Source organism: Candoia aspera, unplaced genomic scaffold (assembly GCF_035149785.1).
Source record: "Candoia aspera isolate rCanAsp1 unplaced genomic scaffold, rCanAsp1.hap2 H2.scaffold_112, whole genome shotgun sequence".
Classification (NCBI taxonomy): domain Eukaryota; kingdom Metazoa; phylum Chordata; class Lepidosauria; order Squamata; family Boidae; genus Candoia; species Candoia aspera.
Window position 1 is genome coordinate 20,360 of NW_026948381.1, and position 14,937 is coordinate 35,296.

At 41.5% G+C, this 14,937-nt stretch overlaps 1 protein-coding gene across 1 annotated transcript; it reads left to right on the forward strand.

The window, feature by feature from the left end:
* The first annotated feature begins 224 nt into the window (after positions 1-224).
* Positions 225-14,478, forward strand: LOC134507257 (cytochrome P450 2J6-like). Its single transcript, XM_063317768.1, has 9 exons — positions 225-462; positions 1,093-1,255; positions 1,550-1,702; positions 10,462-10,622; positions 11,040-11,213; positions 11,716-11,854; positions 12,081-12,268; positions 12,832-12,973; positions 14,153-14,478. The coding sequence occupies exons 1-9, from the start codon at positions 301-303 to the stop codon at positions 14,347-14,349; spliced, it is 1,479 nt and encodes a 492-aa protein (XP_063173838.1). The 5' UTR covers positions 225-300; the 3' UTR covers positions 14,350-14,478.
* Positions 14,479-14,937: the final 459 nt, after the last annotated feature.

Genomic DNA, 14,937 nt, shown 5'->3' on the forward strand with positions numbered 1-14,937 from the left:
TGGCATCCCTTTTTGCGTTGAACCGGTTCTGTTTTGTAGCTTTCAACCTTGTACCTTGCCCAAGGGGAAGGCAATATTGCAGGAAGCAGTCTTTTGAAAATGGTCTGGTAGAGAAGGGGGAGGGATTGCCTCGAACCCTTCCAGCATTTCTTTGGGTTTCTTCTTTTAACAGTGTTGCCTTCTGCTTGGTTAGTTGTGGGGCACTCTTCTCCAGATTCATGGAAAAAAGATAACATCTTTAGCTGATTTGCCAGAGACACAGCAGCAGGGAATTGCCAAGTGAGGCTTCCTGCTTTGAAGATGGCTCTTTTCAGCTGGCTGGTTGCTCTTTGCCTCCTCCTCCTCCTCTCTTTCTGGAAGAGCCAACGTCCCAAAGGGTTCCCTCCCGGACCTTGGCGCCTGCCCCTGATCGGGAATGTGCTTCAGCTCACTGCGAAGGACCGTCTGAAGACCCTGGATCAGGTAAGGCTGCTTAGCTGCTCTTATATGAAGCTCCATGGAGTGAGTCTGCCAAAATTTTGCAGCTGCAGAAAGAAGTGGAAGGGACGGGTGTCTGTTAACTGTTCTACATGAGACCCCATTTTTGCTCGCCACAGGATTTAGAGAGAAACATTTAGAATCTTATGGAGATGGGAAAGTAGCTGCCGTCTGATGTAGAGGAATTGGAATTCCCCATGGAATCGAACAGCTTCTGAAAGATTAATTCAGAATTAGGTTCACTTCAAAGTTCCCAAATGAAACCCTAACCCTTCCAAAAACTACTGGGGAGATTTGGTATTTTAGAAGGTGAAAGAAGGGTGTCGTCTTTCTGCACAAATGAGTAGTTTATGATTCAGTTTGAGCTGAACCCTACCGTGCTGGACAGTTTTTGTCCAGTCTCCCAGCTCCCTTTTGGGGAAAGTTTTGCATAATGTTCACCTGTGAACAAATGGGAAGGGGTATTGGGCAAAGACTTTGGGGAATGGAGCACAATGAAGCTCCGGGTAAATTCTCAATCTCATCCTTGATGATTTATTATGTGGCAACATTGCAGTTTTTGGTCTCAACTGATTTCCTAATGCCTCTGTGCTAATCCTGGCTACTTTATTTCAGCTGGCAAAAAAATATGGCCCTGTCTCCAGTGTTTATGCTGGAGGAAAACCTGTAATCTTTATTCATGGATTTCCTTCAGCAAAAGAGGTCCTGGTGATAAAAGGCACAGAATTTGCTGGGAGGGCAGAATTTCCTATAATGGATGACATCACTAATAAAAAAGGTAACTGACTATAATTTCCAAGCCTTTTTTTTTCTTTTCCAAATACCTGTTTGGTCTTGGTAAGAGCCCAAGTTAAGTTACCCATTCATTATCTAATCACCAATATTCCTTTTCCTCTGCATTCTGGAATGCTGACCAAAATCTTTTATTAATTGAGCATTAATGTATAACTTGAGTGATTCTCTGTTCATTTACTGATACTATCATTTTTGAAAATACACCTTTGTTTTTTAAATAAGTAAATAGCTGCCGATAAGCAAGACACAAGTGAATGACTGTTGAATGATTTCTTAGGTTTACTGACACAAAGTTATGGTGAAGTATGGAAGGAGCAAAGAAGGTTTTCACTGATGCTTCTCCGAAGCTTTGGAGTGGGCAAAAAATCAATGGAAGAAAAGATCTTGGAGGAGGCGACTTATTTGATTCGGGCATTCACTGAAAACATGAGTAAGCTCCCCTGGGACAGGATGGGATGGTTGGGGAATTGTCCCTTCAGTGTGGCTTCTTTTTCCATAGGACATAGTTGACCTCAAAGATGACCAGTGAGAAGGTGCATTGATGCAAAGTGGGAGAAGCTCAGAATTCTGGTGGCATAAAATTCCAAACCCTGCTGACCAAAATAAGACCACATCCTTCATTTTGTCTCTTTGATTGTCTCTTTCTCTTTGAAGGCAGATGTCCTGTAACTTTCTTTGTTACTAGCTCTCAGTTGGAATTCTGAGAATCCTTTTGGATGTTGATAGAACTTTGGGGAGAAAGGGGGAGTTTCATCATACTTAAATTGGTGGGCCCAGGGAACAGAACTCTAGTTGCTCACCTCTTCTATTTTGGAATGCTCTTTGCCATCATTCAGTAGGCCTACCTCCCACCATGCTTGCTATTGCCCCTGGGATGTCCTGGTAGCCTTCTGCAACATGATGGTCTCCAAAAGGGTTGGATTAAAAGGCCACATTTGCCTTAGCAGAAATTTGTTCCATTGTGTTGAAAACGACTGTTCATTCACCGCTTCCTTCAAAATATGGAGCCTGTCCCCTAATTTTTGCAGCTGCCCCAAAACATGTATTAATGCCATTGATGTATTCTCTGCATCAGTAGTCCCCAGTCTTTTTAATTATACATTTTCCTGAACAAAACCCCTTCTTCCCTTTGTTTATACTGTGTGTCACTTTGTAACGTGACATCAATCTTTGGGATGGTCTTTGGGAGATGCAGAAGATATCTCAGCCCACAGAAGGAGGGAGGGTGTGGAGGGTTTCCGGTGAGGAGAAAATGGCGATGGGCTGAGTTTTAGTGGAGCTCTGCCAGCTAAAACTCTCAGCGTGGTGTTAAAAGTCGCTCCAGATAATTAAAAGGGGCGAAAAGCGACTTTGGGTGAAGAAGAAGCAAACGAAAGGCTAACGTGTCTTCCGGACAGCTGATTTATGAAGAGAGCGGTCCGCTCACGTTTTTAGTGAAGCAGGCAATCAGCTGGGAAGCGCTAGTATCAACCACCTCACCTCCTTAATGAATCATTCACAGAACTAAAGAGGAGAAGAGTCTAATCATAGCTATAGAGACACAGAGGGTCTTGGTGAGTTTCATTATTTTGAGACATTTGCTAGAATTACGAAGGGATTTAAAGGACTACTACAATAAACAGGGATTGGACTTATTTATTAATATAAAGGAGCCATTTGCTAGTGACTTGATTTGACTTTTTCCTTACATTGTGGAGGATATACAAAACATAAAAACTTGACTTAAATATTGTATGAACTTAAGGAAACATGAATACTAGAAAGCAAAATAGAAGAGGTTTGAGGTCAGGAGAAAACGACGGAATACGTGCTATGTTCAAAGAATTTTCTTTGAAGACTTTCCAGACAATTCTTCAAAATGTGAATCTAATGTTGGAAAAAAGTTTTGAGGACTTTGAAAAGAAACTGGAACAAAAATTAGAAAAGATGAATGAGAAAATGGAGGGAGAAATTTAAAAAGTGACTGAAAGGGTGGAAGAACTAGAAAGAGTAAGAGAAGATGAACTTGATAGAATAGCATTGTTAGAATTAAGAGATAAACAGTATAGCTTAAGATTTAGAGGCATGCCAGAGGGGAAGGAGGAAGAAATGGAGGAAACAATAATCTAAGCATTAGCAAACTTAATAAATTGGGAAGAGGATAGGATGGCAGGAGAGATAGAAAAGATGTTCCGGGTAAATTCAAAATATGCACATATCCATCAAAAACCTAGAGATGTTCTAAGTGAATTTTCCAGAAGAAAAACAAAAGATATGATCTTGCAGGCACATTTTGAAAATAGGATTAGAATTAAAGGGAAATATATAATCGTACTTAAGGAGATACCTATAAGAATATTGAGAAAAAGAAAAGACTATGCAGGTCTGACAGAGATACTGAAAAGAAATAATATTTCATTCCATTGGGAAAAATTAGAGGGGGTGAGTTTTACTTTTCAAGAAAGAAGGTGCAAATTAAATTCAATGCATAAAATAAAAGATTTCCTGGAAAGACACAGAAAGGAACTAGAACAAAATAAGACAAAAGAGAAAAAGATACAGAGAGAGGTGTCAGCTACGAATTCTAAGGAATACGAGGAGCTACTGGTGTGATGGTAATAAAATATACAACCTGGAATATAAATGGAGCTAATGCTCCACAAAAAAGGAATTTTTTTTTCATTATTTAAAAAAATTAAATCATGATGTTATTTGTTTGCAAGAAATGCATATTAAACACATATTTAAAAAAGAGAGGTAAAATATTTAGTGAACAAAAAGCTAGGAAAAGAATGTGTAACAGCTAATGAGAAGAAAATAAATGGAATTGTATTATATGTGAAACCTTATTTGAAGCCAAATTTATTATTTTTGGATGAACAAGGAAGATATATAGAGATTGACTTAGAAATACAAGGGATCAAAACGATTGTAGTAGGTGTATATGCCCCACATGAAAATAGAAATAATTTCTATGTGAAACTAATGGAGGAACTATCAAAGTATACAGACACAAGCTGGATATTGATGGGGGATTGGAAAGGGGTTACAATACCATTGTTAGATAGGAAATCAGAAAAACCAATTAAAAATACACAAGGGAAACTCCCAAAATCATTTTTTGAATTAATGGAAAATTTAACATTGGTGGATGCCTGGAGACATAAAAATGGATTAGCAAAGGATTATACATTCTGTTCGGAAAGATTTAAATCTTTTTCAAGATTAGACATGATCTGGATTTCAAAGGATTTAGCAAATAAAATCTCTAAAGCTGAAATTTTACCAAAAACTTTTTCAGATCACAACCCAGTAAATATAATAATTAGGGAAAATTCCAGAAATATTAAATGGAGATTGAATGAAAATATCTTTAAAAAAGAGGAAGTAGTGGAAGAGTGTAAAAAGAAATTAAAGGAATTTTTTGAAATAAATTTGAATAATGAAGTGGACATTAGAACAGTTTGGGATGCCAGTAAGGCAGTAATGAGGGGACATTTTATATCTTTAAATCAAATGATTAAAAAACAATATCAACAAAAATTACAAACAATTATGAATCAGATTAAATTAAAGGAAAGAGAATTGCAGAAAAAACCCTCAGATGATAATTTATTATATCAAATTATTACAGCAACAAATTTTGCTGCTGACAACAAAGGAAATAGAAATGAAATTAAGATATGCAAAACAAAGACACTTTGAATTTGCTAATAAACCAGGAAAATGGCTGGCTTATAAAATAAGGAAAGATAGGGAGAAGAAAATGATTATTAAAATCAGGGAAAATAATGAAGACTTAGTTGATAATAAAAGAATCAAAAAAGCATTTTTTTTCCACATTTATATGAAAAACAAGAAATTTCATTAGATAAAATTGAAGAATATTTAAATAAGCAAAATCTTCCCAAACTCTCACAAACTCAACAAGTAATAATTAACAGTCCAATATCAAATCAGGAAATAATAGAAGCTATAAAGAAACTCAAAATAGGAAAAACACCGGGACCTGATGGTATATCAGCAGGATACTACACACACTTTATAGAACAAATTATAAACCCATTTAGAGATTTATTGAATTTGATTATAGATGGATCAAAAATACCAGAGACATGGACTGAAGCTAATATAACACTTATACCAAAAGAAGGACAAGACCCAACTCTAACCAAAAATTATAGACCAGTATCACTGTGAACTTCAGCAAAGGATCATTACCTTGTCGTGGTGCTGGAGCTTGAGCACCTCAATGATGCCATGAGCTAAACCGTGAAGGGCCACCCAAGACGGGAAGGTCATGACAGAGAGGTCAGACTAAATGCGATCCCTGGGGAAGGTAATGGCAACCCACCCCAGTATTCTTGCCGTGAAAACTAAATGGATCAGTACAACTAGAGATATGTCGGTATACCATCGGAAGATGAGACCCCCAGGTCGGAAGATGGTCAAAATGCTACTGGGGAGGAACAGAGGATGAGCTCAACTAGCCCCAGACGTGATGACGCAGCTAGCTCAAAGCCGAAAGGACGGCTAGCGGCCGACGGTGCTGGTGGTGAACAGCGAATCCGATGTTCTAAGGATCAACACGCCATTGGAACCTGGAATGTAAGATCTATGAGCCAGGGCAAATTGGATGTGGTTATTGGTGAGCTGTCAAGATTAAAGATAGACATTTTGGGTGACAGTGAACTGAAATGCACTAGAATGGGCCACTTCACATCAAATGACCACCAGATCTACTACTGTGGACAAGAGGACCACAGAAGAAATGGAGTAGCCTTCATAATTAATAGTAAAGTGGCTAAAGCAGTGCTTGGATACAATCCAAAAAACGATAGAATGATCTCAATTCAAATTCAGGGCAAGCCATCTAACATCACAGTGATCCAAATATACGCCCCAACCACAGATGCTGAAGAAGCTGAAGTAGAGCAGTTCTATGAGGATCTGCAGCACCTACTGGACAACACACCTAAAAGAGATGTTATTTTCATCACGGGAGACTGGAATGCTAAGGTGGGCAGTCAAATGACACCTGGAATTACAGGTAAGCATGGCCTGGGAGAACAAAACAAAGCAGGACATAGGCTGATAGAATTTTGCCAAGACAACTCACTCTGCATAACAAACACTCTCTTCCAACAACCTAAGAGATGGCTTTATACATGGACTTCACCAGATGGACAACACCGAAATCAGATTGACTACATCCTTTGCAGCCAAAGGTGGCACATCTATACAGTCAGTAAAAACAAGACCTGGAGCTGACTGTAGTTCAGATCTCGAACTTCTTCTTGCACAATTTAGGATCAGACTAAAGAGATTAGGGAAGACCCACAGATCAGCTAGATATGAGCTCACTAATATTCCTAAGGAATATGCAGTGGAGGTGAAGAATCCATTTAAGGGACTGGACTTAGTAGATAGGGTCCCGGAAGAACTCTGGACAGAAGTCTGCAACATTGTTCAGGAGGCGGCAACAAAATACATCCCAAAGAAAGAGAAAACCAAGAAGGCAAAATGGCTGTCTGCTGAGACACTAGAAGTAGCCCAAGAAAGAAGGAAAGCAAAAGGCAACAGTGATAGGGGGAGATATGCCCAATTAAATGCAAAATTCCAGAGGTTAGCCAGAAGAGATAAGGAATTATTTTTAAACAAGCAATGCGTGCAAGTGGAAGAAGACAATAGAATAGGAAGGACAAGAGACCTCTTCCAGAAAATTAGAAACATCGGAGGTAAATTCCAGGCAAAAATGGGTACGATCAAAAACAAAGATGGCAAGGACCTAACAGAAGAAGAAGAGATCAAGAAAAGGTGGCAAGAATATACAGAAGACCTGTATAGGAAGGATAGCAATATCGGGGATAGCTTTGACGGTGTGGTCAGTGAGCTAGAGCCAGACATCCTGAAGAGTGAGGTTGAATGGGCCTTAAGAAGCATTGCTAATAACAAGGCAGCAGGAGACGACGGCATCCCAGCTGAACGGTTCAAAATCTTGCAAGATGATGCTGTCAAGGTAATGCATGCTATATGCCAGCAAATTTGGAAAACACAAGAATGGCCATCAGACTGGAAAAAATCAACTTATATCCCCATACCAAAAAAGGGAAACACTAAAGAATGTTCAAACTATCGAACAGTGGCACTCCTTTCACATGCCAGTAAGGTAATGCTCAAGATCCTGCAAGGTAGACTTCAGCAATTCATGGAGTGAGAATTGCCAGATGTACAAGCTGGGTTTAGAAAAGGCAGAGGAACTAGGGACCAAATTGCCAATATCTGCTGGATAATGGAAAAAGCCAGGGAGTTTCAGAAAAACATCTATTTCTGTTTTATTGACTATTCGAAAGCCTTTGACTGTGTGGACCATAACAAATTGTGGCAAGTTCTTAGTGGTATGGGGATACCAAGTCATCTTGTCTGCCTCCTGAAGAATCTGTATAACGACCAAGTAGCAACAGTAAGAACAGACCACGGAACAACGGACTGGTTTAAGATTGGGAAAGGAGTACGGCAGGGCTGTATCCTCTCACCCTACCTATTCAACTTGTACGCAGAACACATCATGCAACATGCTGGGCTTGAGGAATCCAAGGCTGGAGTTAAAATTGCTGGAGGAAACATTAACCATCTCGGATATGCAGATGATACCACTTTGATGGCTGAAAGCGAAGAGGAACTGAGGAGCCTTATGAGGAAGGTGAAAGAAGAAAGCGCAAAAGCTGGCTTGCAGCTAAACCTCAAAAAAACCAAGGTTATGGCAACCAGCTTGATTGATAACTGGCAAATAGAGGGAGAAAATGTAGAAGCAGTGAAAGACTTTGTATTTCTAGGTGCGAAGATTACTGCAGATGCTGACTGCAGTCAGGAAATCAGAAGACGCTTAATCCTTGGGAGAAGAGCAATGACAAATCTCGATAAAATAGTTAAGAGCAGAGACATCACACTAACAACAAAGGTCCGCATAGTTAAAGCAATGGTGTTCCCCGTAGTAACATATGGCTGCGAGAGCTGGACCATAAGGAAGGCTGAGAGAAGGAAGATCGATGCTTTTGAACTGTGGTGTTGGAGGAAAATTCTGAGAGTGCCTTGGACTGCAAGAAGATCAAACCAGTCCATCCTCCAGGAAATAAAGCCAGACTGCTCACTTGAGGGAATGATATTAAAGGCAAAACTGAAATACTTTGGCCACATAATGAGAAGACAGGACACCCTGGAGAAGATGCTGATGCTAGGGAGAGTGGAGGGTGACAGGAAGAGGGGCCGACCAAGGGCAAGGTGGATGGATGATATTCTAGAGGTGACGGACTCGTCCCTGGAGGAGCTGGGGGTGTTGACGACCGACAGGAAGCTCTGGCGTGGGCTGGTCCATGAAGTCACAGAGAGTCAGAAGCGACTGAACTAATAAACAACAACATCATTGTTAAATAATGACTACAAAATTTTGACTTCAATATTAGCAGAAAGATTAAAAACAACCCTACAAGAAATTACTGATCAAGATCAAAGTGGATTTTGCCAAAAAGACAATTGAAAGATAATATATGAACCGTGATCGACATTTTGGAATATGCACAACATCATAACGAATGCCAAATAGCTTTAATATTTTTAGATGCTGAAAAAGCATTTGACAATTTGAATTGGTCTTTTATGATTAAAGTTTTAGAGAAAATGGAATTTGGGAAATCATTTGTGAAAGGGATTGAAGCAATATACTCAACACAAAGAGCTAAGATTATAGTGAATGACGAATTGACAGATAATTGCAAAATAGAAAAAGGAACGGGACAGGGATGCCCCCTATCACCTCTCTTATTTATTCTAGTCCTAGAAGTCCTGAACAGAGATATAAGAGGGGATGGTCAAATAAAAGGAGTAAAAATTAAAAAACAATTTTATAAATTAAAAGCATTTGCAGATGACCTAGTATTTATATTACAAAATCCCCTAGATTCTATAGAACATTTGTTGAAGAAATTAAAGGAATTTGGAGAAGCGGCAGGATTCAAGGTAAATAAATAAAAAACAAAAATGTTGAGTAAAAACATGACTCAAAAACAACAAGAAAATTTAATAACTAAATCAGGTTTTACAATAGAAAAAAAGATTAGATACTTAGGAGTAATATTATCAACAAATAATAATATATTTTATTTTCCAAGAGCATGTGCAGAGTCTGCTGGCTGGAGGTGGCCACGCTCGCATTTCCCCCACAAGCCCCTTGTATAGGAGGGCTTGGCTGTTGTTCTGTGGAAGTGTTCCTGCCCTCTAGGAACTTCTGAGAAAAGGGGGGTGGCTGACCACAGAGCGCCCCCTCTCTGAAATCCGGATTTTACTGGATTTCAGAGAGGGGGTGCTCTGTAGTCAGCCCGCCTGCTGTTTGTGGTTCCCATTCTGATAGTCCACGTTCCCTGCTTTGCTGCGGCTTTGTCTGCTAGCCTGGACTGTCCACCTTGGAAGGGATCTTTGTCATTTGATTATGGAGATCTGTTTGGCTGTTCACCTGAATGGCTCTGCTCAATGCTGTGAATGAGCAGCCCTTTGTGTTCCAAGTCTTCTGATCAAAGCTGAAGGTAATCCTTGCCTAAACAGTTGAGCTTCCTTTTCCATTTTAATCTCTGGCATCCCTTTTTGTGTTGAACCGGTTCTGTTTTGTAGCTTTCAACCTTGTACCTTGCCCAAGGGGAAGGCAATATTGCAGGAAGCAGTCTTTTGAAAATGGTCTGGTAGAGAAGGGGGAGGGATTGCCTCGAACCCTTCCAGCATTTCTTTGGGTTTCTTCTTTCAACTTTGTAATGTGACATTGATCTTTGTAATGGTCTTTGGGAGATGCAGAAGATATCTCAGCCCACAGAAGGAGGGAGGGTGTGGGAAGCATTTCAGAAGGGACCCTCCCTAGTTTTTGGGAAAAGAAAAGGAGAGGAGGGGAGAAATACTTTCAGTCTTGCAAGATTCTGTTAACGTAGCCTTACAATAAAGACAGAGTTGTCCTCCTGGTTGTGTTGCTCTTTTGCCACAAAGTTCATTGTGAGTTGACCAGAGAACTGGAATCTATAGTGGACTTATTTTGCATTCCTCCCATGATGCCTCTGCAACCAGTAAAGCTGCTTAGGGGGTAGCATATTATCACTCCCCTAAAGGAAGATGCAGGAGCACGGACCTGTAGAAACCTATTTTTGTTTGTTTGTTTGTTTTATTTCACAGGTGTGCCTTTTGATCCCCATGAGTTTGTGGAGTTGGCGATCACCAACATAATTTGTACCATAACACTTGGGAAGCGCTTTGAATACGACAACAGCTTCCTCAAAATCCTGCTGGATGAGCTACGTCAGACTTCCGAAATAACAATGGGACCCTGGGCCTTGGTATCCTTAACAAGAATCCATAAGAATGCTCAGAATTAATGCACAGCTAGTGGGAATGTGAATTTCCATGTCTCACAGATTTCGGAAACTTGTTGATTTTCCCTGCGGTTAGAACAGCAACTCATCAGGGTGTCAGGAAAAGTGGGTGAAGACTCTTGTGAGTGATTTGGTCCAAACTGCAGTTATCCAAATGTAATTAGGGCAAATTTCTATATGGAAATTTTAATTTATTTGGACATCTGACTCGCTATCAAATTGTGAATAAGAGATATTGACAACAAATCCTTTACAATACAAGGGACTTTTTCTTCTGCTCAGTATATCCTACAAAGAAGGTCAAGAACACTGGTTCTCTTGAGACTCTTGACCATCATGATCAAATTAATCCATGTTGGCTTTTCTCCTGTTTGCTGGCAGCTTTACAATGCCGTGCCCTTAGTGAGAGGGCTTCCCCTGCCCCACCAGAGAATACTAGCAACTGCAAAGAAATTATATGCTTTCCTTGGAAAGGAGTTGGAAGAGCACAAGGCAACCCTTGTTCCTGGAGAACCTCGGGATTTCACTGACGCGTATTTGGACGAAATGCAGAAGGTAGATTTCTCAGTCTCTTGATGTTGACCTTGCGATGTTTTCTTTTCCTCTCGTCTTCAATCTGTCTTTCTGACATTGCACCTCATGAAAGGACAACAGAAGCATTGATGCAGTGACTTTGCTAGATGTTGTGCCAAGCCCACTTTTTTCCTGGGGGACAGGTGGTGTGAACGCAGCTATGTGCCTTTGTTTTGTGTGTTGTGCAGAGCCAGCCAGCTAGCACAGATCTTTCCATCCGGCTGCAGCAGAGGGAGGACAGGGAAGGAAGACCCCTTTGCCAGCTCTGGGGGACCCTCATCCTCTTCCTGAACTGTTTCTGTTATTATGGGTTGTCACTGGAAGAACCTGCCTGTGTCTCCTCCCCTTGTAGCCATATTTTTCAGAACGAAATCCTATTTTTAAATTGACGTTACTCACTCTATTAAAAAAGAATAGAGAAGAGTGGGAGAAGATCCTTTTTCCATTTGATTTTAACCACATTCTTTGTTTTAACTAATGAAAGGCAGAGCGGAAGGGTTCAAGTTTTGAAGAAAACCAACTACAAGTCTTAATGGCTGATCTATTTCTGGCTGGAACAGAGACCACGTCAGGGACACTTCAGTGGGGACTGCTCTATTTGATGGCCTTCCCAGAGATCCAAGGTACAGAATTATGAAACAGTGCTCTTGACCAGAAATAGCAATACCTTTCCTTGTGATACAAAATGAGGCAGGGTCCTGAATTGGGGGGTCAGTATCCTGGCTGGGAATTCAGTGAGCTGCAGTCTCATCACTTCTGGTGGGCACCTGGTTGGGAAGTATACCAAACACGTCTACGTAGAGTCAGTGAAATGTTTTCCAGAAGGTAACTGAGCTATTTGCTCCTCAGAGAAATGCCAGAAGGAAATAGACACCGTTCTGGGAAACAACGCAAGCCTGAAGTATGAAGATCGATTCAAGTTGCCCTACACAAACGCCGTCATTCACGAAATCCAACGCATTTCAAATGTTGTTCCTCTTGGAATACCCCATGCACCCATTAAAGATGTACAGCTTTTTGGATACAAAATCCCCAAGGTAAAAGCAGAAACTTTAATTGTTTCCCATGAAGTGAAGTGTTGGTGAATCTGTGTCTGTCTGACCTGAGGTGTGTGTTTGCATATCATCGCAAGAGAAAGCTAGAAGCTGAAGTCAATCCTGATCCTTCATATGGAGGGAAGACAAAGCACAGTGAAAGGATAAGTTGACTTGCTTTTGAACCTCTTCTTATGAAAGTGCAATAGGCTTATTGACCAATATTTCTGTGGGGTGCTTTGGCAAATTGGCATAGTTCCTTGGGGTTCCCTAAAGTCCTGGCAGCAAAGGTGGCTTCTTAAATCAGAGCAATTCTTACTTATGAACCGTGAGTGATAGCTCACGGTGCAGGATTTGCCACATCTCCTGCCTTGGTCCCTGCCCCCCTTTTCCCTAATACCGAGTTCAGCTCTGTTTGATGCGTAAGTCCTCCCTGTCCCTTCTCTCCCTCATTCCTCAACCACATCTCAGCGGGGTCTGTCTGAAGGCTCCGCCAGTCGCATTCTGAGCCACGTCTGACAACAAGGGCTTTCTTCCACATGACCTACTTGTCTTGGTTTGTGCAGGGCACGGCGGTTTTTGTCAACATCCATTCTGTCCTTTGTGATGAATCTCAGTGGAAGTTCCCAAATGAGTTCAACCCCTCCAACTTCCTGAATGACAAGGGAGGGTTTGTGAAGCCGGAAGCCTTTTTGCCATTTTCAGCAGGTGAATTTCTTTTCTCCCTTTCTCTCTCGATCTTACACAGACTGTTAGTGGCAATTCGTGCACCACATCCTGAACCCCAAACTCCCCAACCTTTCTTTAGAGACTTATGGAAGTCAGCTCCTGGGCCCAGCCTATAATTCACTGTCCCAGATGAAGGCAGGGTTGAAAAAAGATCAGGTAACCATGTTGAATGCGGTCATTGCAGAACAGCTGAAAAATGTTTCCTTACGCCTGTGGAATTCACTCTGGGGGCATCATTACCTGGGTCTGTGAAAGCACTGTGGGAGGTTTTCTGTCTGAATGTCTCTTTGGAGATGGTGGGACAGGATAAAGCAAAGGAACTGCTAAATTCCTGAACCACCTTCAGACAATCCTTGTGTCTGGCTCTGAGCAGCTGCCTCAGTGCAAATAGATTTTGTCGAGCAAGATGCTCACAAGAGGTTTTCTCTAACTGTATTTACAAGTAGCCCTCATACAGCAACCATTTGCAGTTACAACGGTGATTTAAAAGTAACTTTGCGACCAATCCTCGTATTTACAACCTTCACAGGTCTGTGAAGCAGAGGAAAGCTCAAATCGGATCATGAGCGCAGTTGCGGTTTCACTTAGCAACCGCTTCCTTTGACAACCGAGTGGCCGGTCCCAATTGTGGTTGCTAAACGAGGACTAGCTGTACTGCAAGGAGAGGGATCCGATCACAAGAATTGCCGCAATTGGGACATTATCACTATTGTGGGCCAGAAAGAGCAGGATTGAAAGAACAATAAACAAACTTTATTGAAGAAAATGGACTGGGACAAGAAAGGCTGAATTAGTTAAGCCTTTCTACATCTGGGAGCCTGAACTGTGCTCCCTCCACGATGGAGAAAGAACGAGACAGGTAAATGCTTGAACTGCACACGTCAGAGTCAAACAAGAAAAGAGGAATTGAACTGGGGGAGGAAAGAAGTGAATGTCGACTTGAGAATATCAGTAGAGCAATAGAAGGTGGGCGGCATAGAGGCAAACGAGGTAAGTCTTTTAGAGAAGGAGAGAAGACAAAGAACCGCACCAACTTGGGCAATCAGGGGAGGTTTGGGATCATTTGGCAGAGAACCAAACAGGCCCAGGAGTTGAAAAAGGTTGGCGCCCTCACCTGGCTGAATGGCCGCCTCTGTCTCCTCTGCTTTGACGTTTCAGGGCCCAGAGTCTGCTTAGGGGAGAACCTGGCCCGGATGGAGCTCTTCCTCTTCTTCACCAGCATTCTAAGCAACTTCCAGCTATTGTGGCCAGATAAATCCCAAGCACCAGATTTTACACCACACTTTGCGGTCACACAATCCCCCTCCCCCTTCAAGGTGTCCCTGAAATGTCGCCAGCCAAGTGAACAGGTCTAAGTGAGGATCTGCAAGAGGATTGATCCAAGACAACCTCCTCTCCAACAGCCAGCGGCCTTCCCTACTTCCAATTCACCACTTAAGATCTTTCTTACAAATGTAAATAAAATGCTATCTTATGCGAAATCATTCAGTAGATGGTATGTCTTGCTTATGATGAGGACGAAGCTCGCTTTTCCAGGGCTCTGCCCCCTTTCTTCAAGGTTCCTGGGAGGAGGAATAGAGAAGAGCAAAGTGCACGGCGGTTTCTGAAGTGGCTCTTCGTGGCATGGGAATCCGGGGCCCTTCCAGAACAGGGGAAATGTGCAGGGGAGGGGACAGTGGGACTCCTGAGTTTAGGGGCCCACCTGCCTTGCTCCTTGCCAGTCAACCCTACAAGCAAGGCCAGGTTAAGAAACAGACACCACTCGGATGCCAGGAAGGCTGCTTTATTTTGGAGAATAAAGGAAGGTTCTTAAAGATTAAATAAAGAAAATAAAGAAAGATTCTTGAAGATTCTTTACAGAATTCTTTAAGAGAATTCTTAAATTCTTCACAGAATTCTTTAGAGAACCTTGAAAGCCTCTCGAAACCTTTCATGGCCCCTTT